Below are 26,669 nucleotides of genomic sequence, written 5' to 3'. Positions count from 1 at the left end.
TAAATAAAAATAATTATTTTTATTAAAATAATTTGCACTGTAAAAATGATAAACAAAGACGGTATTTTTCAGTTCACCTTATACAAGTACTGTAGTGCAGTCTCTTTATTGTGACAGTGCAACTTACAAATGTAGATTTTTTTTGTTACATAACTGCACTCCTAAAACAAAACAATGTAAATCTTTAGCGCCTACAGGTTCACTTAGTCCTACTTCTTGTTCAGCCAATCACTAAGACAAACAAGTTTGTTTACATTTACAGGGCATAATGCTGCCCGCTTCTTGGTTACGTCACCTGAAGTGACAACAGGTGTTTGCATGGCATGGTTGCAGCTGATGTCGCAAGATATTTACATGCTATATGTGCTAATGATTCATATGTCCTTTCATGCTTCAACCTCCCTTCCAGAGGACATGCATCCATGTCCATAACGGGTTCTACTTGATAACAATCCAAAGCACTGTGGACCAATGCATGTACATAACGATCCAAAGCAGCGCAGACTGACAATTGTTCATTTTCATCATCTGAGTCAGATGCTACCAGCAGAAGTTTGATTTTCTGTTTTGGTGGTTCAGTTTTGTGGTTTCTACTTCAGAGTGTTACTCGTTTAAGACTTCTGAAAGCATGCTCCACATCTCATCTCTCTCAGATTTTGGAAGGCACTTAAATCTTGGGTAGAGCACTGTAGCTATCTTTAGAACTCTCGCATTGGTACCTTCTTTGCATTTTGTCAAATCTGCTGTGAAAGTGTTCTTAAAATGAACAACATGTGCTGGGTCATCATCCGTGATTGCTATAACACAAAATATATGGCATTATATACCTCGAATAATCCTAGCAGTGAAGCCGAGGCAGTAGGGGTGATAACATGGACTGTCCAACCTCACCGGGACCCTGGGTATGTATTCAAGCAGCTTGCCCATGCTGCTGTGGCTTCATTGCTATTGCTGTTTGAGTTAACTGGATCAAAGTATAGCATAGGTCAGGTATGTCTACGTGTGGTGCAGAGGTAACATGGGTGAGGTAGTATCTTCTGTTGGCCCAATGAAAGATACAACCTCACCCATCTTATTTCTCTAAAATCCTGGGACTAACACAGCTACAACAACACAGCAAGCCACATGTGTTGCAGTCACACCTCTGATTGTGGTGCAGACATACCTTTAAGATGAATAATAAAATGAATAATAACTTGGAGCCATATATCATTTATAGAAATAATGTGCTCATTAAAGTTGTTTTTAGACTATGGCAATGGTAGAATAAACCTGCTTTTAATGTCATACTCTGTGAAGGAGGATTTGTCGTTGTATAAGTAAGGTCAGTTTAATATTGAAATTCAGCTTCCTTGGGATATTTTGCATGGAGTAAAAGTCTAGACCACTTTAGCTTGTATTACATGTCAGAACATGAAAATATTTTCTCTTCAGCCTAAATCAAGTTTTATCTTATAAACACAGCTGTCAACTAGATACTGAAATAAAGCCAGAGGCTAATGTAATAAACATTCTTTAATGAAAACTTTTTTTATTTAAAAAAAATGCATAACCAGAGCATTAATATTAGTATAGTAATGTTCATAGTGCTAAATGCAACAAAACTCTAGCTATCTGTTTCTGAGGCTATAGATTGTCTGGTAACATAAATATATCATTTTCCTCTGCAAGGATCTTTTCCTTTTAGTATAAACATCCTTACAAAGCCATAAACTTCTCTAATTTGTTTCCTAAAATTATCCTGCGTTTGCTGGTGATTCAGTGGAGCATACTTGCAGCACAAAAGGGAGAGAGAGGAAGGAAATCTGAAGGATAAATTAGTAGGTATAAAGGAAGTTTTGCTGGAAGTATGTTATGAATTTCTGGAAGTGCATGTGCTCCTTATGCAAGTGTGATGTATTATCTGGAAGTAATATCGTTATATATATGAAATATAAAAATACATTTCCTGAACTTCCGTTTGCCATTTTTTTGCAACTTCCCTTAGCATAGGCTGTCTGTAGTGTTAGCTAAATACAATAAGCTTTGGATGAAGATGCAACTGGCGTGGGAGAAGGGAAGTATATTTAGTCAGCTGTTCAGCACATAACTAATTTAATTAAAATATCTCTTAATTCATTAACAAAGTCATTAAAGCTTTATTGTTGAAAATGTATTTTGGTTGTGTCCAGCAAAGTCCCCAAAGCAATATTACTTTCTTTACAAAATATTGAAATTATTTTAAGAGATTTAAAGTTTAACATGGATAAGGCTCTATCCTTTTACATCCCTGGTTCCCTGACCATCATCTGCAGTTCCTTGCATTGCCATCTTTGTTCATAGCCCTCCTCTTCTTCCCATTCATCCTTGTATGTGCCCTGTCCATGCTACTCCCCTCTTCCTGCTTCCTCTTGAGTAGCCATTCCAAGACTAGGTAGCACAGCTCTATGCCATCAAGTTCCATATTCCCTGGGCTCCCACCACTTTCCCTTCCTGTACCCCTGCCCATTCATTTTTCCCCATCCATGCCTGAAGTCAGTAACCCTAATACACATAAAAATATCAATATCTAAAAGTACATTTCAAATTGATCTGTATAGGTGTGGAAATGGCTTTGTAAAATGTAGCCCAGGCTGCTGCCAGGTAAAACAAGAGGGGAAGAAAAAGGGGAAAAAAACACAGAACACTACATCCTGCCATTTTAAAGAAAACACCTTTGTGCAGACCGTTTTTCTACCTCTCCTGACAGACATGGAGTCAGCATAGGGACTTTCTTTGGCTTTGTCCAAATAAAAGAATAAAGTAACAAAATAGCACAATTCTTAATAGTTCTTTCTTCCTGATATGAGGCTGGACACTTCCCCAGCCTTCCTGTGATTTTCTTTTCAAAGAGGTTGGTAGTAAGCATTGACAGTTGTGCTTCTAATAGTCTTATGTGGCTTAATTCTTAACTGTAGCTATTGGTTACTCCACCATATATATTAGTATGTAATATAAATTATACATTTAGATATGTTATAACATTTCATTTTTATATTTATATACACATGAAAATGTACTACATTTTCTTGTCTGTCTTGTTAGAAAAATAATTGTTGTTCACACCCAAAACAAACAATTCAATGATGTGTGTTTGTAACTTGCAGGTTAAATGATGTTTCAATTGTGAAGCTTAACTTATGCAAAAATTATGCAATTTTTTTCAAATGCAGTCAGTGTTAGCGTGTGAGCGCTAACCCTTACATGTAGGTAACACATTCATCTGGAAATATCCCAAAGTGCTTTAAAAAGTATGTACGACACCTAGAGTTTTTCTTCTGCAAAAGTCAGAAACTTAAGGCACAATTCTCTTCACAATACATCTTTTAAAATTTACTTATCCTGAGAATTTTCAAAAAATACTCCAACTTCCTGCTTTATCCATAAGAGTATATTGGAAAAACGTAGTTGACAGTAGGTGTACTTTAGTAGTCAGTGCTCTTAAAGTATGGGCATATTTTCAATAGCTTGTGCAAGTTCCATTGTTATTGGTATTAACCACTGTTATCTCTCACTCATCACTGCATTCAAAAATTTGACAAGTCTCCAATTAGTATTCTGTTGCTGGTGATGTGCTTGGCACTGTGCAGAAAACAAATTGAAGATGATCCCGATTCCAGAGATTTTACAATCCTATTATATTAATGCAAACTTTTGCAAGTTTTACTAACTAATATACATGGGGATAGTCTCCATAGAAAGTAGTGTTGTTGTAGCCGTGTTGGCCCAGGATACAAGTTTGATGAGGTAATATCTTTTATTGGACCAACTTCTGCTGGTGAAAGAGACAAGCCTTTGAGCTACACAGAGCTCTTCTTCAGGTCTGGGAAAGGTACAACTTAATAAAGGTGAAACAGATTGTTTAGCTTAAATAGTTAACACACATGGTAAGAGAGCATTTAAAGTGAAGGGACCCATAACACCTCTGCAATCATAGGACAAAAAATGGGGGTTGATGGGTTACTGTTGTAATAAGCCATAAATCCAGTGTCTTTATTAAGGCCATCATTTTTAGTGTCTAGCAAAGTTATGAATTTAAGCTCCCAGGCTTGTCTTTTGAAGGTGTAGTGCACGCTTTCTTTGAGGACAAGGACTGAGTGGTCAGATGTAGAGTAATTGTTTTGTGAAAAGTATTTGCCCATGAGTGATATTCATACTTCAAAATACATTGTCCTTTTGACTGACAGAGTGTACGTTTATTTTCCTTCAGGGCATAGTGTTCATAAGGTACATATTTTCTTAGGTTAATGCCTGCTGAGAATAATGGCTGTAATACACTATTGTGTTTTTAATAAGTTAATTTTAGTTGACACTGGCTAATACACTTTTTTTTTTAATCCAGAGACTTAGTGATGGGTGCATTTTTATAAATTGTGCAAATAATTAGTCAGCCTGAAGGAAATGGTTTTTATTGTCTAGTTATACACAAGGGATTTAGGCAGTTGAGTGTTTGGATTCACAGGTTTTAGGAAGCAGTGAAAGACTGCAAACCTTCATAGTCAGATTCTTTAAGAAAGGCGGTTGATTTATATGAAACACTAGAGAAAAGATTAAAACAATCATGTAGGTTAAAATGTGTGAATTCAGAGCAGCCAGAGGGTGGGAAAGATAAAAACACAAGTTAGTACTATGGCATTGATAGATGAGCTTGTAGATTAAGGTCTACACTACACAGTTATGTCAGCACAAATTAGGTGTTGTTGAGAAAATAGTGGAAGTGTGCACACAATGCTCCTCTCGCTGATTTAACTCTTCTGCTACTCTGACATAGTAAAACTACCTCGACAAGTGGCATAGAACTTTTTGCAACAAAGAGCAATGCAGTTTCAGTGTAAACATTATGCTGGCTTATGTTGCCCTAAGGAGCCTCCAGGAGGTGACCCATAATACCCATCATGACCACTCTGATAAGCGGTTTCTACTCTGCTGCCCTGCAGCCAAGTATATAGTCATGCGCCCCTCTCCTTTTTAAGCCCCTGGACATTTTGAAATTCCACTTCCTGTTTGCTCAGCGTGGACAGCTCACATCATATATTCCCAGCTGACCATGCCAACTCTCTGCAGCAAATGGGCTACCATGTGGAGTACACCAGAGTTGCTGGATCTGTTGGGTCTTTGGGGAGAGGAGGTTGTACAGTCGCAGCTCCAATCGAGCCATAAGAACTTTGACACCTACGAGTAGATTGCTTGTAGCATGAATGAGAAGGGGCACAAAAGGGACATGTAGCAGTGCCATGCCTAATATAAAGGATCTGAGGCAAGAGGAGGCCAACCATCACTCTGGTGTGGCACTGAAAATATGCCACTTCTACAAGGAGCTGCACCCCATACTCTGCAAACCCACCTCTACTGCCAGCAGCCCCATGGATACTTTGGGGGCGACTGGAGGCAGTGGCCAGCAGAGTCTATCCCAAGGATGAAGTGGTGGATGAGGAGGCAAAGTTGAAGGTGGATGTTGGAGAGGAAACAGGGTTATCCGGTGGCATGGTGAGCTAGGAGCTAGAGTCCCAGCAGTCCAGCTCTGGTGTGCCTGGCACAGGAGAGGGGAGCTCTGGTAAGTACTCATTATTCTTTGATGAAATTCTCTTATATGAGAGAGAGGTGTCCTTTATTTTGTTACATGGTGCACATGAGAGAAGGGATCAAAATTAACTCACTTGGTACTGTTTGTATCTGCTTCACATTCCTATGTGGCGGCCCTGGAAAGTTTGTTAATGCACACTGAGATCTCCCAGGAGTCTTCCATAGAGATCTGTAGGAAACTTTCCTGCAGATACTCTGCAATCCTCTGCCAAAGGTTCCTTGGCAGAGCTGCTTTGTTTCTTCCTCTGTTGTAGGAAACTTTGCCATGCCAATTGACAGTTCTGGAGGAACCAAAGCAACACAAAGGTGAGCAGCATATGGACCCAGTCCGAAGCCCCACAAGTGCAGAAGATGCAACCTTGTATCTTTGGTTATCCTTAGTAGTGTTATTTCAGCTTCAGTCGTCCCGACCTGTGGAAAATGGTGCCAGTATTCAGAATAGTGTCCCAGGCACTTGTACTGATCCCCTTCTTAAACCATCCAGACCCTTTATCCTATCTTGCACACACACATGGGCTGAACTCACCATGTTTAGTGCTCTAGCCATCCTATGTGCGAGAAAGAGAAAGTAAGAGAAGTGTATGCTACTTTTATGATTCAAGACTCTGAGACCGCACACAATACTGACTCTGTGTATTGCTTCTTTTGCTTCTGCAGATGTGCCCTTTAGAGCCAGTTTCTACAGACCGGCGGATCTCCTCTGTCAGATGAGGCAAATGAGAAGGAATAAGGAGGACATATTTCAGGAATTACTGCAATCATCAGATCAGACCAATAGTGAGCATAGACTGTGGAGAGAGAATAAATGAGAAACTACAAATGGATAACCAGGAGAGGAAACAGGGTTAGGAACCATTAATAAAGCTCACGGAGGACCAAACAGAGATGCTGAAGTCCCTGATTTTTCTGCAGGCAGAACACATGCATGCTTGAGTCCCCCTGCAGCTTATAGAGAACTGCTTTCCTTGCCCTCCCCAAACTATCCACACACATTCCTTTCATGTTTCCTGCACATTGTAGTACCCGTTGCACTTCACACGTGGGGACATTTTCAGTAACGACAGCTGGACTTACGCACAGCTGTGAGATCCTCACTTCAGAGAGTTCTCGCTGTCATGTCCTTGTAAGAAATGTTAATCTGTTTATTACTGTTTAATAAAAATTGAGTTTTACAAAGATAGTGATTCTTTATTTTTTATCTTAACAGGCTGGTTGCAACAGAAATTTGTACATAGTGGCAGACAACACATTTGCAAACTACAGTTAATGCTCTGGTGGGAATTCTTACAGGGGTATTCAAGGTGGCAAGTAAACAATGCCTGGCTCAGTTCATTACAGAAAGATACATTACTGGGGCTCATTGTCGAAATGCTGCTTCAAAGTCTCCCTGATTTGAATAGTTCCCCCCCCCCTCCGTTGAACCCTTTGTATAGTCCAAAATCAGCCACCAGGCTATCCACCTCAATGTTCCACCCCTGGGGAAACTTTTCCCCCTTAGCTTCACTTATTCAGAGCACAACAGGCTGCTATGACTATGGGAATATTTTCCTCCTTGAGATCTAACCTGCCAAAAAGGCAGCGCCAGTGACCATTTAAGCTAACAGACACGCAAGTGCTCCTTGCTGCTGTCAAAGTTTCTGGAGTATGACTTCATGAACCACTGGAGTACAGGGTACTCTAGATCTCTAGGATCACTAGGGGCATTTCCACATCCCCTATTGGAATCTTTTGGTCTGGAAAGAAAGTCCCTGCATGCAGCTTTCCATACAGGCGAGTGTTTCTGAAGATACATGTCATGTACCTTTCCTGATTACCCCCTGTTGATGTCAGTTAAACAACCCCGGTGATCCACCAGCACCTGCAGTACTATAGAGAAGTAGCCCTTTCTGTTGATGTACTCCATCACAAGATGGTTTGGGACCAAAATTAGGACATGCGTGCCATTTATTGCCCTGCCGCAGTTAAGGAATCCTATTGCCACAAAGCCATCCTTCATGTCCTGCACATTGCCCAGAATCACAGTCCTTTGTAACAAGAGGTGATTAATGGCCATGCACATTTGCATCACCGCAACCCCCATGGTGGACTTCCCAACTCCAAATTGATTTGTGACTGACTGGTAGCAGTCTGGAGTTGACGGCTTCCACACAGTGATCGCCATTCACTTCTCCACCATTAGGGCAGCTCTCATTTTGGTGTCCCTGTGCTGTAGGGTGAGGGTGAACTCTGCACAGAGTTCAAGGAAGGTGACTTTGTGCATATGAAAGTTCTGCCACCACTGTTCATGATCCCATACCTGCATCAGAATCCGATCCCACCACTCGGTGCTTGTTTCCTGAGCCCAGTAATGATGGTCCACCGTATGCAGCTGCTCCATGAATGCCAACATCAATCCTGAATTGTTTCTTTCCATGGCACACTGCAGGGCAGGCAGCACAGATTCCTGTTCAGATTCACAGATCATGAAACGCTGCAGGATCAGCTGTGTTATGTTCATAATGCTTATCACATGACTGGTGAGCAGTGCAGGATCCATGCGTTCAGGCAGAGATGGCAGGCGCAAAATTTACAGGGGGAATTGGAAAAGGTATAAAATGCACTCTGAATCCCTTGGAATTATGGGATGGAGAAAACTGCATCATGGGGGCAGTGATCTCACCCCGATGATGCACTGCGATCCATTCCCAGTGGGGGAGAGTGGCAATTTGCGCAGTGGGATAGTTTCAGTCACTGCTCTCTGCTGTGCTAGAGCACTAAGTGTGGATTCGCTCCACTGACACAAGGAGCATTGTGTGAACATGCCCAAGTGATGTAATTAGTGGTTTATAATCATCGATGTAACTTAAGTTAATTTAACTCTGTAGTGTAGATGTGGCCTAAGAAGGGCATCCCCGTATAGCCAGCTGCAGCTGGACCAAAACAGTGACTCTAGTGAAATGCAAAGTATATGGGGAAAGAATCCATGGAAGTAACTCAGTGGTAGAACTGAGTGATACCCCAATCTGCTGTGTGTGTCGTAACCGTCTGACCATTTGTCCACATGAGTGGTGAAGTAGGCTGTGTTCAGCACTTAATTTCAAGGTCTTTGTAATTTTGTCATGCCATTGTGCACATATGTGGAACATCTGTTTCTGAACAATACTTTCTACATGGCACCTGATATTAGAGTCTGAGACAATGTATAACTGAGTGATCCAGAGGATACTACAGCTGAAGGGACCTGGATCCAGCCAGATCATAGTGCCAGTGAATTGAGCAAGTTTGGTGGTGGAATGGCATGGGTCATGTTTCTTGTCTCTCATTTTCTTTAAAATGAACTGCTCTAGGGGATATGAGATATTTCACATCTGTGTGGTAAAGTAATTGATGGGCTATGTAACATTTTGAGTGTTCTAGGGACATTGACATTGAACTTCGATGCAGTGTCATCGATGTTTGTATGAACTAACAACTGTACAAGCAGCATTAATCATTTGCCTTTAGACTTCATTTGGCTGCAAAGAATATTCAGGCCTCAGGGTTTTCTGAATCATTGTCTGTTGGGTCACTCCTGGTCTTCCCAACAGTAACAGATGTCATGTGCATCTGCAATGCACAGGTATGCACTGTAGAGATATCTCTCTCTCCTCCCATTCCCCTAGACATTGATCAGATGGCTCCGGATATTAAAAGTTCCATGTCAGTAAAGAATCAGTTATCTTTCTTTTGTGTGTGTCACACTGGCATGTCTGTCAGGCTGTTGTCATCCCTTTCAGATATATATATATTAGTAGGATTTCTCACTTAGAGCTGCCTTTCTTAACAATGTTGTTTTGCCTCATGTTCCTATATGAATTCTGTAATATGTTGTCTCTGTACAATTTGAGAGATCAGCATCAGCTGGAGAGATACCACTTCCCATCCTCCTACCTTCTCCCCACCTCCACCCCCCAAAAAAACTCCCCTACAATCTGTGTACAAGGATTACTTTTGACAGGCATTCCTAATTTAGATTGTGGTCTTAATTGTCACTATCTGACCCTGTATCTGAAGCTGTTTGGAATGAGTGACTGGAGCAAACTCTTGTGCAAATATGAGTATCAGAATTCTCAGCTGTCTCTACTAGCACAATGTGTGTATACTGACCCAAAGAGGGACATACTGCTTTGTGTGGTGAGTAATGGAAATGCGTTCGAATTTTTTCACTGCTTTGCCTCTGTCAATGTCTTGTGATGTCTCATTTTATGTAGCTTGGTTTTGGGGGGGGGGGAACTCGGAACTGGCTTGTCTTCTTGAATTTGTTTTTTGTTGGAAATCGTATCATGTGATTGGCTATGCTCTGTATAAATGATGCAGCCATGTATGGATTCCTCTGTACCAGACAGCAAAAGGGCCTCTGTTACTCTTTACTTCCTCTTAATGCTACATGCGTTGCTCTTCACAGAGCTACTGCTGTGTACCAGATCCCTTGCTGGATAGCTTTCTATCAGAGGACCATACCAGACATTGGCAAGCTGGACTAAATTCTGTGGCAAGATTTTCGCTTCTTCAAAACTGCTTCTCGGTAGAGGGAAAATTCTCTTACAATTTGTCATTTTAACCTAAAAACAATTTTTAAAAAGTATATTTTAGTGAATTAAAATGGACAATTCAATCACTAGTGATGTTAGTTTCTGTTTATATTAGGCTGTAGCCACGTTTCCAGTTCTCTGTCATGCCAAAGATTTTTGTATGAACACAGTTGCATTGCACAGGCTATTGGGTTAGTCTGGAGGTTTTGGAATATAGGAATTGCCATACTGGATTAGACCCTTGGGGTACTTGGGGCTTGTGGCACATGGAGAGGTATGAGAGCAATTTGAAATTGATAATTAGTTGGATGTTTCTGCTAAAATAATCAACAACAAAATACTTAACAATTTTGCCATTTAAATTGTCTTCTGTAGGTTTCAGAGTTAAAATTTCATTGATATGAATGGGGTAGTTCATATATTTAAGACATTGCTTTAGGCTGTCTGCAGGCTCAGGAAGATAACATTCCATTGGTTTACTCTCTTGACATTTTCAAGATTGTTTGCAACAATAAGGTTTAGAAATATAATGATTTTTAAAAATTAAAATTTTGATTCTGAAACACGATTCTGTGGCAAGGGTGGATTCTGCAGCAAATTCCATGGCTATACAATCACATATGAAGTCTCTACTCTAAATCCCTTGAACAGGAACCCAATGAATAGTGGAAGTACAAGGTAAATGTACTTATTATGAATAGCAACATTTTTTGATATATAGCTTTCTAGAAATCAACTGGTGCTCTCACATGAATTTCTGTGTATAATGCTGCAGTGCATCTGAGTATATACATCATATGCTGGCACTGCTGTACATAAATTCCTCATACTCCTCTGATACAGATCGAGGTATATGTAAATGCTGAACTGGAACTGAAAATCATTCCATTTATGAATCTCTTTAATTAAAAAGTAGCACTGATATGTCCTTGTAAGTAACTTCTAAATAATTGGACTCCTGGATGATAACTGAAGTGGAAAGGACGAGTAGCTATATGATGCTTTTTACTTCTGTGAAGAAATTCTGCTCTGACTGCATCAAAGTGCAGGGCTGCAATGTGCAGATTGTCTAACTTGGGGAAGAGGAGTCCGGTGGCACCTTAAAGACTTAACAGATTTATTTGGGCATAAGCTTTTGTGGGTAAAAGACCTTGTGTTTTTTTTACCCCCGAAAGCTTATGCCAAAATAAATCCATTAGTCTTTAAGGTGCCACCAGACTCCTCTTTGTTTTTGTGGATACAGACTAACACTGCTACACCCTGATATTTGAGGAAGAGGTGGCCACAGTAGAAAGGGATCCTTCTTTCCTCATATTTTTCTCTTCTTTCCCAGCCTCTTCCCTAGTCTCCATGTGGCTGGGATGGGTCAGGTTGGGCCTGCTTACCTACTTCCCGTATTGTTGCTGCTCTAAAAATTGCTTCAGATGCACAATGTAGTGGCCTTCTGAAGGCCTTGAATCCCACAAGCTGTATTAACACAATTTTCAATCAGCAATTAATTTTCCATGCACAGTGTGCATATTAGATCCAACTTGGATCCCAAACTAGGGCCACAGCAGCATATCTCAACCAGTGGTTCTAACAGATTATTTCCTTTCCCCGACCAAACAGGATAAATTTGAATCTTGAGCCTGTCCCTCCTATTAATCTCAGAAAAGAGATAATGAAAATGCTGACACAATTTTAGTTTTAACAGCACTACCAGGTGCTGACTATAATATATAAAAAGCCTACATTTCAAGAATGGCAAAAGGGCAAAACCAATCTCTGCAGATGTTTCCTTCAGTTGTTTTGTGAAGGGGAGGTATTTACTACTGTTTTCTATTGTTCTAGTTGTCTCTTTCCCCTTGGGATTTTCCTCAGCTTTGTTTTATCTTCATCAGTTCTTAGAATAGAGCTGTCTGGTAGTTTATATAAAAAAATAGGTGTTTTTTTCTTTAAAGCTTGACATAGATTGTAAGGTATTTAGGCAAGCAGCTTTATGATTATGATCAGTACTTACTGAGCATCCTATAGTAAATGAAAGGTATAAGGATGACATCTTTCTAGATAGGTTTGCGGTAGAGCGAGGAGGGTGGGTTACCTACTATTTTAAAGCATTCATGAGTGATAAATGAACCAATGGCAAGTATATTTGCTCTCCAAGCAGGATCGCTGTTTCTTGATGAAAAAGTTAATTGGTTACTGTGGTGAGTTTTATTCATGTTTTTCATTTTCAGTGTTTAAAATGTGTTGGTTGTAATTTATTACAAAATGGGAATATGAATCTGTTGAGAAAATGTGGAATGCTGTGTAGCTGTGGCTTTCGGGGAACAGATGGTCCAGTCATTCATACTTAAAATATTTTATCATATTAGTGGGTAATTAAGTATTAGAAATATCAAATTGAACTGTGAATGTCAAAAGGATGTATGTATACAGATATATAAATATAAAAAACCTCCTGTGCTACAAAAGACTTTCAGTGGAGCTCTATCTTGGCAGTTATTTTAACAAATGGATTTGACTGTTTTCCCAATTAAAAAACTTCTGTCTGATAGCTTGTTCATATTAGCAATTATCTTTTTGCTTTTTAAAATTATTGTAAATTGCATTGACTTTTTCATAAGAAATAATGAGGCTGAATTAACTGAAGTACATAAATGAAATATGAAAAAAGCCATTGAAAAATATCAGTAAAAAATAATTTGAATGAACGTGTGTCCAAAAATAGCACTCAGTTGGAAACTTGCTTCACTTTTGTGTCCAAACGTTTGATTGGACCTTTGTCATTTACAAATTATTAATCCAGCTCTAAAGATCTCCCTGTGATGCCAATCGAATTATATGAAAACAGGTGAAGTTGTATTTTATAACGGTTGGATTACATCACAAAGTGACATGATATGAATTTTGGAGTAGACTTCTTTTGCATCAGCTGACTTTTGACAGCTTGGATTTTATTTAAACTTTGAAAATATAGCTACTATGTACTGTGATTTTTAAATAAATAAAGGTAATATCTATTTTTAAAAGAATATGTATTTTTCGTAACATACTTTTCCATCATGAAACTAACAACTTCAGAATACTGATGTTTTTATGTTTCCTTTTTATTTAGATTATTGAACAAATATATAAGTAAATTAAGCTCAAATGACACTGTAAATAGGTATTCTGTCCATCCTGCTGCTAACTATTATACACAGTTTTTATTATCCACGTACCAAGGCAGGACTGGACTCAGAAATGTAAATTCTGGCTCTTAAACTGGCTCTTCTCAGGGTTCCTTCCTGCAGAACTTTGTCACACCCTTTTGTTCTCTTGCTTTTCTCCACTGTGTGTCCTTCTGAGTTACTACTGAGGGTACGTCTACGCTACCCGCCGGATTGGCGGGTGGGGATTGACGTATCATGTCTAGTGTAGATGCGATAAATTGGACCCCCATCGGTCTGCTGTCGACTCCTGTACACCACAGCAAGAGGCAGAATCAGAGTCGACGGAGGAGCGGCAGCAGTCGACCCCGCGCTGTGAGGGCGCGAGGTAAGTTGACCTAAGATACCTCGACTTCAGCTACACTATTCTCATAGCTGAAGTTGCGTATCTTAGGTCGATTCCCCCACAACCCTTCCCCTCCCCCCGCCCCATGTAGACCAGGCCTGCGACCTACCAGGTCTGCCTGCCATTTGAGAGTCAGCAGAATAATTCTGTACTTCCACGCAGGTCCTAACCAATTACCATGTCAAAGGCATATTCATGGTTGACAACTTCTTTAAATAGTAGCTTCTAAATGCATGGACTAACAATATCTTAATTACTGGTGATAGACTGAAAATAAAATGAAAAACCCAAGAACTGGGTTTCTTGAGGTCGTAGATGTGAATAGAAAAACTATCCCTTAATGCTCCTTTCCACAGTTCTTGTCTATTTCAGTCTCCTGCCAGCTTATAAAAGCACAACTGCCAGAGAGCACAAAATATGTGTTGCATGCCTGTTTATGTCCATCCGCAATCTCAAACAATTCATTATTTTTTGGGGTTGTGGTTAAATTCCAAGTCTCTCAGCTAGTATTTTTAAAAAGTTGTGCAAGGCCTTGTTTTGAAAACTGGATAGGTTTTGCTGTTTTAAAAAAAAGACTGAGCAATAGGATGCTGTCATATTAGTGGTTTGTAGGTTTTGACAGCATCTCTTTAAATAGACTTATTAAATTATTGGCACTAAATATCAATTTAAAATAAACATTCTCTTGGTTTTTTGTAATATAGTACTGTTGATTTACAGTGCGTGCCGTGTCCTGAATTCCTAGTCTGAAAAGACTACAATTTAAAATCAGCATTGGCTTCATTATATCATTATGGATTTTGATTAATCCTAATAAGTGGAATAAGTAGCACTCATAATTGCTTCTGAGACACTTCTAATCCTTATAAATAAATATACACTGCTCCATAGCCTCTCCTCCGTGCCCTTTTTATGTGTCTGTATAATCTTCTGTCAGGCTTTCCACTAAGGCACTTGTGATACGGAGCTCAGAGGACCAGGAGCTAGTGGTTATTATACCCAACTTCTGGCCCCTTGCTCTGTATCAGGGTGATAGTGGTGCCTGTTCCTATCTTAAGCCAGGAATCTTTGGCTTTCCACCCATTTCTGGGTCAAGACCCTTAATGGGTGGTGGTAGGGGGACCCAGGCACTTGCTCTCCACTGGGTTTCAGCCCAAGGCCCTGTAGCAAGTAACACTGACAGAGTCTTTCCTGCAGTGAGTTTGTTACTTTCCTGGGGTATTTCCTACCTATAGATCCCTTCAGTTTGGTGCATGGCCCTTATATGCCAGCCAGCCAATCACCTCACAATAGAAGAGTCCAAAGGAGGGGACCTGCTGGACCTTTGAGTTATCAAGGGGGAGATGGTTAGAGAAGGCTCTGTTTGAGGACATTACCCAACTGGTGGTCCCCACTCAGGCTTACTCTTCTGTCTGGCTTGCTGGAGAAGAATTCCTCACTCTTGTAGCCCATCCACCACCCTTTGCCTGGGCTCCTGAGCTCCTTTTTAACCCTCTCCTCCAGTCAGAACATACTCGCCAGGCCCAGAGAAGCAGGGTAGGGCTATGTGGGCCCTGTATTGCCCTTATACCCCTTGGAGCACAGTGTTGCGAATGTACACCCTATCACAATACTATTTAGTTGTTCTGTAACTTCAAAAATTATTAGCAAACCTTGTTTACTGATCAGCACTATCATTTTACTCCTTCAACTACCCAACTTTGCTTCTTCCCTATCAATACACTCTGCAGTTTGTCATTTCTTTCCACTCTAAAAGTGCCTCAGTACCATTGTGGCTGAGTGGTCTCCACCTCCTCTGAAGCTTCCACCAGTTCTGTCCCCTAGCATCCACTCAATTCTGTCATCTCTAGCATTTCCATCCCTGAACATTACCATCTGTCTTTCATAGATCAACACTCCTTCCTTGAACTCTATATTGTCTTCTCTACTCCCATTTTGCCACCCCACTCTAGCTCATATCACTCCATCTTCAGCTTTGCCATGTCTACTGATACTATCTCCTGCCTTATCTAAAGTGCAGCCATCACTGCTTCTCAGGGAACTCCTCCTTGATCTCAGTACTCTTAACAACTGTCTCCTCAAATCCAGTTAGCTCTCTGCAATCTTCTCTCATGTATTCTAATTCCTGATTGTTCAGAGAATCTTTGATCAATTCTATTCTGGCTGTCTCCCACTTTCAGGACTTAGTGGCCATTAAATGCTTTCCGCTTTGCTAAACAGGATTTCTTTACAGTTTTCCTTCTTGACCTCAGGGCATTGTTGGCCATACTGAAGATAAACTTTTAAAAAGCTTTTGATTTTATGCTGATGTCTCTGGTTGCTGCTTCTTCATCCTATCAGAGGGGTAGCCGTGTTAGTCTGGATCTGTAAAAGCAGCAGAGTGTCCTGTGGCACCTTACAGACTAACAGACATATTGGAGCATGAGCTTTCGTGGGTGAATACCCACTTCGTCGACATGCATCCGACGAAGTGGATATTTACCCACGGAAGCTCATGCTCCAATACGTCTGTTAGTCTATAAGGTGCCACAGGACTCTTTGCTGCTTCTTTATCCTGCTTCACTTGTCTTTTCTTTCTGCTCTTTCTTGATCTCGAAGTACGTTTCAGACAAGAACCAGGTCTTCAGTGGGTTCCTCAGGCTTTGTTCTCATTCCTCTGCACACCTATATCTCCCACTTTCCCTACTATATTATTTCAAAATTGAATTCCCTCATCAGTTCTGTGCTGATGACACTCGGTTCTCTTGCTCCTTTAAATCTGTCCGTGATCTTTTCTTTGTCTCCAGGCGTATCTTTCTTGAATATATCATCTGACTGTGCCTTTATTTTCTTCATCTGAATGACACCAAGATGGACATTCTTTTATGTGGCAGGAAAAAATATTCTCTCATGTGTAGTTTTAAGCTGTGATAGCCATTTTGTTTTCAGCTTGATAAATGTGGAGTGGATCCTTGACACTGAGCTCTTTTTTTTTTTTTCCCCCCTACATCTAGTATACTGGAAATCTGCTATCAGGTCTCAAACATATCCTGTATCTGATGCTGGTTCAGCGCTTACTTCTCTGATTTTTTCCTCCATATGTTTGTTCATTCTTTCCTTGATAACTAAAATTCTTCTGAAGCCTCTTAGCGTTCCTTGGACACCTTCACACCTCTGCATGGTCACATCATTCCATCCTGAAAGACTTAAAGGACCTTGATGTCTGTGTCTTTCTCTCCTTCCTTGTTCTTGTGTTAGCACTTGGAAAGTGTAAAGTGCTGCACAAACATTAACATGTACCTTTTGTCTTCCTGCCAATTCAGATTTGTCCTTTGTTGGAATTCACATCATTGTTGCAGCACCCTCATCTCCTGATGAGTTATGAACACTTCATACTTTTTAAAAAGAAAACTAAAAACCTATCCTGTTTTTATGCTATTTATAAACTTGTGGAAATTTTAGATGTCACAAAAGAACAAACTAGCAATGTATATTTAAAAAATAACACTGATATAGCTTTGTTCAACATCTTTAGCACCTATATATTCTAGTATTATTACTAATTATTTTCCCTCCTTTATTTTTGTATGAACTTAGGATTTGTGAAAGGCTGCCAGAATGACAGCCCTAGAGAATTAAGTCACTAACTATGCCACAGAAAATGTAGCAGTTAGTGACCATGCACATTTGCACACTGTCCTACAATGTGCCTATACCCTGACTTATGAAGGAACTCTATAAGAAGAGAGGACATTCTCTTTCTGTGGCTATTAATTTGTGATGTTTTCTGAAACTCTGGTGGCAGGTTAGTCCCAAAATTTGGTGATACGTGTTGTGATATGACCTGTCCACTAGGTATTGGACTGAGATCCTCAAACTCATTCCATACAGAACACAGACTAGCCATGGAATAGGGCTGGTCTAAACTGGGACAATGCATTGCACTGGGAAGCACGTTAAAACATTTTCACTAACGTGGTGTTAAACATGACTTTGACATTAGTATGGACAAGAAGAGTAGTGTTTAAAATATTTTTAACATGCCGTAATTTAATTTTACCATGAGCAGCTTGCATGTTTTTAAACATAACTCTTTGTCCAGACTAAGGATAAAGTTGTGTTTAACACCGTGTTTGTTAAAACCTGTTATTTAACATGTTTTCCCAACATGATGCATTTTTCAGTGTAGACATACATCTAAAGGACCACAACTTTGGATCACTGCTTTCTAGGAGAGGACTTGAATGGGGAGACTTAAAAAGAACTTGTTTACAGATATCTCCAAAACCTACGTATTCTGTCCTGCTTGCAGAAAAATAACTTTTTAAACATTCCCCTTACCAGCACCCGCTGTTATCACCTATTCCTTCAAACTTATCCTAGCTTACTCTCCCCACCTATTCCATTTCTTTCTGTAACATAATGCAACTCATTGCTTTTAATTGAGATTTGAATGCCTTGTAAAGTTATATTGTCTACCATAATATTTTCCTTTACCGTTTTCATATTTAACTGTTAGCGAACTCCTATTTTATACAGACTTCTCTCATCCTTCCAGATTTTGTTGCTATATAGACAAAATATGTAGGCCATGTAATGGATTTTTTAAAAAAAAATGATATACACTCATTCCTAGTCCTACATATAATTTCCATTTGAATGCCTGAGTAATTATTTAGAACTAATGTTTAAGAGAACAATAGGTAATAGAAGAGACTGAAAGTGGCAAGTGACACCTAGGCGTCAGTATTTAATGTTGTTTTAAAATTGAATTAAGTAAAAAGGAGAACATTTTAGCTTTGACAGAAAATGTGTTACAAAAAGCCCTTTTCCCCCCATACCAATGTATACAGTCAGACTTCTTTTAACTATTAAAAAAACTAAATTCAGAATACTGAAGGACTCTGAACGAAAATTTGAAATAGAGGCAAGGCATTGTCTATGAGCAAGTGTTACTGGTATATGCTGTAATAGCTTTCATGAAGCAAATATTCATCCTGTCACAATACAGCTTTGTAAGTCAAATATTGTACTAAATAGGTAGTTGTGACAGCGCCCAACACCCATCCCTCTAAAAAGAGAGCAGGATGATGCCAGAGAAGTTTTGGTAAAGGGTCTTTACCTCATAAATGCACTTTCCTCTTGATCTGTCAGAGCCTGGATTCAGTGACTTTGCAAACATCTACAGAGCTTATCTGTTTTCCTTGGCTTGTGCCAGAGGTGAGAGAGAGGATGGTTAGGTTCTATAGTGCTTGATTAAGGATTAGTTGATTATGGGGGAGATCTCCGTTTTTTCGTTACGTGGTGTAATTGTTTTTTATTCTGCCAGCACCCAAAGTACTTGAATAGTTAGTTTCTATAAATTTAAAAAAAATCAAAGGCAACATGACTACTCTATTATAACTTTGTTAGAAAAGAGACTGAATAGTTCCTACTTGCACATGTAGAGCTGCAATGATCCAATTGGGCCGACAGTTAATATTCATTCCACAGAGAGAGTAAACACGATACCTTTCCCTTTGTTAGGTAGGACATAGAGAAGTATTGTCAGGAAGCAAGTAATGAAAGGCAGCACTCTTACTTAATCATTTCTGACATGGTTAGGTATTTACCACTGACCAAGGGGCAGAGGTGAAAGTAAGCCAGTCTGGTCCAGTACTGCGTACCGGCAAGAGCTGGTATGCTGTGTGGAACCAGACTGGCTTCCCCAGGCTTGTGATTTAAAGGGCCCAGAGCTCCAGCTGCTGTGGTGAGCCCTGGGCCCTTTAAATGCCTGCTGGAGCCCTGCTGCCACTACCCTGGGGCTCCGGCAGCGGGGCTCGGGCGATGCTTTAAAGGGCCCTGGGCTCTCCACAGAGGCTGGAGTCCCTGGACCTTTGAATCACCCTTGGGGCTCAGGCGGCCCTTTAAAGGGCCCGGGGGTCCTGCTGCTGCGGAGAGTCCCAGCCCTTTAAATCACCACCGGAGCTCTGCTGCTGCTACCCCCTTTTGCTTTTCTAATTGTTCAGTTAGCGGGGCTTGGGCAGCGATTTAAAGGGCCTCAGGCTACCTGCCGCCAGAGCCCCAGGTCCTTTAAATCACTGCCCCAGCCTGGCTGCTGGAGCCCCGGGGTAGCAGTGGCAGGGCTCCGGCGGCGATTTAAAGAGCCCGGAGCTCCACTGAAGTAGTGGCGGCCTGGGCCCTTTATATTGCCCTTGTGCCTCAGAGGAAACTGGGAGCTTCGGGGATGATTTAAAGGCCCCAGGGCTCCCAGCCACAGCTGGAGCCCCAAGGCCCCACCTCTTCTGGTTGGGGACATGCCCCTTCTGGTTAAGGCCAAGCCCCTTCTCAGGACTCCAGCGTACCAGTAAGTTTTTTAACTTACTTTCATCCTTGCCAAGGGGAGTGGTATAGGATGGAAGGAAGAAATTGTGAATCAGTTTTAAAAAAATGGTTATCTCCAGGTTTTCTAAATCAACACTTAACTTGCACCTTACCTTTATCCAAGGGGTAGCCATGTTAGTCTGTATCCACAAAAACAACGAGGAGTCTGGTGGAACCTTAAAGACTAACAGATTTCCTTGGGCATCAGCTTTATGGGTAAAAAACCCACTTCAGATAGAAGTGGAGTTTTTTACACATGAAAACTTATGCCCAAATAAATCTGTTAGTCTTTAAGGTGTCACCAGACTCCTCCTTACCTTCATTTTATCCTAATGATTAACATTCTTCAGTCTAATTTTTGTGCCTGACGTTTAATTAAATGTTAGAAAAGCAAAAAGGACTCGAGGTATTTATTCCTTCTTTTTTTAATTCTATTTTGAGAAAATATCCAAGTTGAATTAAAAGGCAGCATAACATGGTCACCATAGCACTGTTCCTCCACCATACTCATCCGCTCTGCTCTTATTGTAAGCCAAAAAGGGTATTCAGTTGCACACAGGATTCTTTTATATTTCTGTTTAGTACCCCTTCCTCTTTACAAAAGCAGAGCAGTCTGAGGGAACATTCAGCATGTTTACCTTCTGGTGTTCAGAAGTTTGAGGCTTTGGGGAAAAAAACTAATTAAAGTTAATTAATGAAATAAAACTATTACCTCCTCTCCCACCGACCTTTTTTTCTTCTTCACGCTTAGTGAGGTGTAAGTATGGTATAACCTTCTACACCTGCACTAATTTGAACTACCAATTTTTTTAAAAAGAATTATTTTGGTATGGCACCTCACTTAATGTGAAAGAGTTAATAGCTGATTTCTTTTTAAATAAATTTTAAGATTATAGATAATCTTGGTCTAGATAAAACTGATCCACCATGAGTGCAGAGGACTGGACTAGGTGACTTCTCGAAGTCCTTCCAGTTCTATGATTATAGACATTATGGATCTAGTTTGCGGCAATGCTTACTTATGGCTTTTACATCCAGATAGCATTATATACTATAGTTGATCTGTTTTAAACAACTGAATGCAAAAATACTTTTTTTTTTTTTCTATTTAAAGTTCATTACTCTTTGGCATTCATTGTAATATTTTCTGCAATATCACTTAATTACTTCTAATTTAACCACCACACTTCCTGTAATTGTTTTTAACTAACTAAAATACACAGGTATATTTACACATGCTATTTCTAGAGATAACTACTATATAAGGATGTAGATAGTTGTTGTCCCAGATCCACCATCTGCAGAGTTGTAGATCAAAAAGGCTTAGCCACTCTTATTATTAACATTTGTTTATAACAACAACAGCATTCTTTTGGAACCTTTCAGGGACATAAGCAAAATAATAATAATAGTCCCTATCCTAAGGATTTTACAGTCCAGGTTAGATACAGTGATGGGATGCAGGGAGATGACATCACATTGAGGAGGAGAGACAGACATACACAAAACAAGGTGACAAAGTTGCTTGCAGGTAATATAATATTTAATCTATTTATCTTAGTTGGTTGAACAGGCAGGCAAAAAAAAATCCTTGGAAAAGCCATGTGTTCATTGTGTCAGCTCCCTGAAACCAGTGCTCTTTGAGGTCCCTAGCACCTGTTCCATGAACTCATAATTTAGGACATTGGCTCCCAAACTGTGGTCAGCAGATCCCTTTTTAGTGATTTGTAGAATAATAAAATATCTAAGCAACAAGTGACTGTCAGTGGACTAGGAAGTTGAAAGAGGACATTGTAAAAGAAAGACCGTCATGTAGACTAAGCGGTCTGCAGAAGACAATGTGGAGAACTACTCTCATATAGAATATCTCCTTCTCACAGTGATATTCCCTAGTCAATGAGACCATAATCCCTAAAATATGACCTGGGGGTGGGGTGAGGTGGGGTGTCCACTAGTGATTCTCCCAGTGGTGGTGTGCAGTTAGTACCTCAGTGTTGGTTTTCTGTTACCCCTTAACCAAATTTGGTGGCAAGGCCCGTAGATGGCTGTAGCATTCTGGAGCAGCACTTTTGGGATGGTAAAACAATAGTATGTGTAACTCTGTTAAACTCCCCTTCTTTCTGCACCTCAGTTTAACTCCTCACTGAAGCACAGACTAGAGTTCTGTCTGATCGTGACTTTTCAGAAAGCATTGCTCAGTGTGTCAAACCCTACAGCTATTGTATGTGAAACCCTGGTAATAGGTGTTAATAGTTCCCAGTCCATTTCAAAGAGATACTACCATACACTGTCTTACTAAAACCTTTATTGCACACAGTAGACAGTATAAAATATGGTAAATGGTATTTGGAAAATGATGAATAACCTTTAAACAAAAGCTATTCGTAAATCTATTGGTGTTTCTTTTACAGAGTTCTCCACTTTGTTTCTGTTACATACATTAATGTATAAAGTTTCAAGATAACATCTTTTATACTTTAGTGCACACACACACAAACACATTCCCCTCTGATTTTCTATGATGTTTTTTTAGTTTCTGTAGTGTGGCCATAATATGTTCTGTGTGTCACCTGGATTCCCCAGAGCTTGAGAAGAGTGCGAACATCTGTCTTTCAACACTTCAGAACCCGTCAGCAAACAGTTTGGGAATCTCCATAGCTAGTCATATTCCAGCCCTTGGGTTAACAGCTGACTGCTCCTCAGTTGCCGAGGAAACAGAAATCTGCAGCCTGTGTTCAAAATGGCACAGATCTTGGGATCAGCATATAAAACATCCATTCCCTTGATCTTTGTAAGGCTCTCACTCTATAGGGCACTATCTTCTCCCCATAAGCTCAGCTAAGTCAGGCAAGAATTTACAAACCCTCACCACACTCAGCTCTGCCCCATTTTCTCTCATTAACTGAGGCAGAATCCCAGTTGAGAGCAGTTAGCTGATAGCTGAATGTAAGTTCCACTGGCTCTGTAGCCTCTAAGATAACACATGCTCCCCTCAGCTCTCCTTCTGCTTCTCTAACACAGACCACTGTGGAGGAAACATCCCAATAGAGGGCCTCTCTAGATTTTAAAGCTAGAATAGCCTTGCTCTACATCCAGAGTTCTACAGGACTGGGATGCAGCCCTCACAGCACATCTCTTGGTCCTATGATGATCAGCTGCTGAGTCCACAGGGCTCTCTTTTTAACTCATATATTCATACCCTTTCCCCTGCTCCCCACCTGATGCTCTGATATGCTCAGCTCTAGAGGGTGACCCGCCAACTGGATTGACCACAATGAAAAGTTCCTATACAGGTTCAGAAACAGCCACTGAGCATGTCTAGTAACTGCCACACCCTAGTTCTGAATGCTCTGTGCCCTGACTGAGTTGCCCTCTATGTCCACCTCCCCACCCCCCAAATTGTTTCTCTGTCATCAAGTTCAAATGCTGCAGTATAAATGGGGGAGAAAGTAACTTTTCTCAGAATTTTTTTATTCAGAATGCATAACTGTCTTGTAAAGATTGTCAGCTGAGAAAGTTTGGGACAGCAGAGGGGACTATGGGATAAGAACATTGGTTGTACGTTTCAGTGATCAAAAGTGAAATATTAACACAGTTGGCATTTTAAATTGTCATTATTAGGTTTCAGGTTGACACACCATTGAGATAAAGGGAACAATTTATACTTCCAGAAATATTTCAGGCTGTCTGCAGTCATCTCTGTGCAATTTGTTTTTATGCTTGGTTCATATTGCAGACGGATTCAATAAGCAAATATTTGTTAAAATATTTCAGTATTTTAATATTCTGGAGCACAATTTATCAGCAAATTCCATGGCAGCAAAATCACAAAGCACATAGGGCACTGCCCATAGCAAGATATGCTCCTGCAGAAAATGACAAAACAGCCAATCTTTTCATCTCTGGACCTTGATATAGTGATCTGGCCCACTTAAGTAAAAACAACCGTGATAGACCAAAATGTGATGGAAAATTTTCAGTAAGAGAACTTTCTCCTGACTGTTGGAAGTAGGCAGTTACTTCTAGGGTGTTTATTTTAGAGCTGTGTTCCAAATCTTCTTCCAAGCTGCTGTGTTGGGGTTGGGAACCAGAAATCACGGTCTATGCCTCTTTATAGTTGGGTGGGGCTGTTGGTCTTGCTATATGCAACCCTGTTGTTTCCAAGACTGTGTACCACCAGTGATCTGTAGAGCAGTTGAAGGTCCACAGAGAGCTGACTGGTGACATGGTATTGGCTCTCCTCCTTGCTTTCAGTTTCTCCATCACACTGAGAAAAGCTAAACATATATTAAATACTCTCTTAGTCTTTTCCATTTAAGCAATTGTTGTAGTTGACACAGGAATTTTATGATTGCAGAGAGGACCAGAATGATTTATGCAATCATAAATGGGAGAGGAGCTGTCCACAAATCAATATCCCTATTGAGATGTGGACCACATTTGAAAAAATCTTGAGAAACCCCTGATCTTCCTAGTCAAGCTGCTCTGTAATGAACATCAATTAACTTGCCTTTGCTCCCTGTACTGTGTCGTACACATGTGCATGCAGTTATGCTTTTGTCTGCAGGCTTTCTGTGGAAGCAGCCATTCTGCCTTGCATTGTGGGGACAAGCATACTGCAATTCTGCTGACTGCAAGGGTTGTGCCACTTTCATTTGTGTCTAAAGTGTGTGATTTTTGCAGAGCATCAGCAGTGCCTTCCGTAGTCTTTGTGGGCCATGACAGAGTTCCATCTTGAGTGATAGAGAGTATTTTGTTAAATGATCTGAATCCTGACACTGCTGTGCACTAGTATAGTTTGTGATTGCAGATGAAACTTTTTTTATTAACTGGCTTTGTTCTAGAAATGAATTGCGAGGTTAGTTTTAATATTTCTTGAGCGATCCACAAAATCTTTAATTATTTTCCTGGGTTCAGGTTCTACATCCTGTATAAAATTAAGTCCTTAAATTGCTGTGAATACATCACTTGAGCCTTGAAATAATTTTCTCAGATTAGAACTGTGGTTTGCTTTGTTCCAGTTCTCCTGAAGATATTTATCCTATATTCACTTATTGTTTTTGACAGGTCATCTGAACAAGAATCTCCAAAGTGAGTTTTCTTATAAGCATACAAAAATTCTACTGTTGAAAGTGGGGATTTCAGATATGAACTAAAATTATGAATGAATAAAATCTTTGAAGCCTTTCTATTTAAATGGTTAGAAAAATGTCATTTTATAGACATCTTTTAAAAAAATCCCAAAACTAATCTTTAGAAATATGTTGAATTCTGACATGCTAGTAAGCATCTAAACATCGTAATTTGTGAAGAGTCACTTCTTTAAATTGCTCTGTAGAATATTTAGTAAAAGTTTAATTATCCTAAAATCTGGTGGTGGTTTATCTAGTAATTTTTTATATAGTACCACAACACATTAAATTAAACAGTTTGGAAGTCACATCTATCCCAACCAAAGTGTTAACTTTTCCTGCACTAGGGAATCATTATGGACTGTAATCTGATGTTACAAGTGAAATGTGAAAATTTGCTATATTCCTCAAAGATTATGTTAGTGTGATCCACTTACACATATAACTTTGGTATCTTCAAAGTAATGATTTAAATTCAAGTCATAAATGGCTTGAGGTATACAATATTCATAACAGTAATTACTAGAGAAACCAAAATCTTGAAGATACTGTTCCTATTTTACATGATGTGTATGTTTATATAGTTCACTACTTTAAAACATTTTCAGGGTTTAGCAAAGTGTTGTCATGAACAATAAAGACTACTGAAGACTGAAAAAGCTGAAAATTTAAGTATCTTTCTTGAACTGAATATTCTGTGACTGTTGTAAAAACACTCCATTCACCTTGCTGATGCAAAGTAGTAAAATTAAATGTCCCAAAACTTGGTTAACCACAGAGTTAAGGTTGCACAGTGGTGGTTGTAACCTTTGAAAACATTACGTTCAGCTTCACTCAGACCTCTGAAAACTAGCAAATGAAGAAAAGAATGAAAGCAATGCAAACTTAAACTTCTAAAAACCAGGAAATATGAATTTATCGTACCTCCACTCTTCAACACAACCTAAATTCTATTTTCTTCAAGCAATGCCCCAAGACACAATAATACACAGTTTAGCACTTTATTCTTACAGAAGCTACACGGTCCTCTGGGAATATAGCACCTGGGCACTATGGGACAAAGTCTAAAACCTTCTCTTGCTAAGGCAAATCTCATGTCTAGGTCAGGTATTGCAAACGGGAGCTACTTGCACCTGGCCTATACTCAAAACACTGAGCCTACTCCACACAAACCATCCTAGACTTCTTTAATATTACCATCCTTCACCCTGACTCAGAACATTCCTTCTGAGACATTCCCTTCCCTTACCACTCTCTAAGCCCCAGAGACCACTGTTTTGTATGTCTTCAGACTGCTGACAAGAAAATCCCCATGTGCATCTCTACTGATACAACCTCCAGAACACAGTGCTGAAATGAAGAATACCTAATCCTTCAAAGTAAACATGCACTCCTCCTTGTATTAGTGTAAGAGTTCTGCCAGTCCGCTCCAACTAATCCTCCGCTGTTTAATACAAGAAGTAAGGTAGTTGGAATGCATACAGCTAAATGCTGGAATTCAGAT

At 39.9% G+C, this 26,669-nt stretch overlaps 1 protein-coding gene across 2 annotated transcripts in view; it reads left to right on the top strand.

The window, feature by feature from the left end:
- PTPN3 (protein tyrosine phosphatase non-receptor type 3) overlaps nucleotides 1-26,669 on the top strand; it is a 220,112-nt gene that overhangs the window by 114,894 nt on the left and 78,549 nt on the right. The window contains exon 9 of one of the 2 annotated variants that reach the window (XM_075062630.1): nucleotides 25,101-25,124. The exons of the other annotated variant lie outside the window; for it this stretch is intronic. Coding sequence (XP_074918731.1) covers nucleotides 25,101-25,124 — 24 coding nt within the window. The remainder of the gene's footprint in view (nucleotides 1-25,100; nucleotides 25,125-26,669) is intronic. 2 annotated transcript variants of the gene reach the window in all.

Source organism: Chelonoidis abingdonii, chromosome 2, assembly GCF_003597395.2.
Source record: "Chelonoidis abingdonii isolate Lonesome George chromosome 2, CheloAbing_2.0, whole genome shotgun sequence".
Taxonomy (NCBI): domain Eukaryota; kingdom Metazoa; phylum Chordata; order Testudines; family Testudinidae; genus Chelonoidis; species Chelonoidis abingdonii.
Note: the sequence above shows the minus strand (reverse complement) of the source record. Positions and strands in the feature narration are given on the sequence as shown.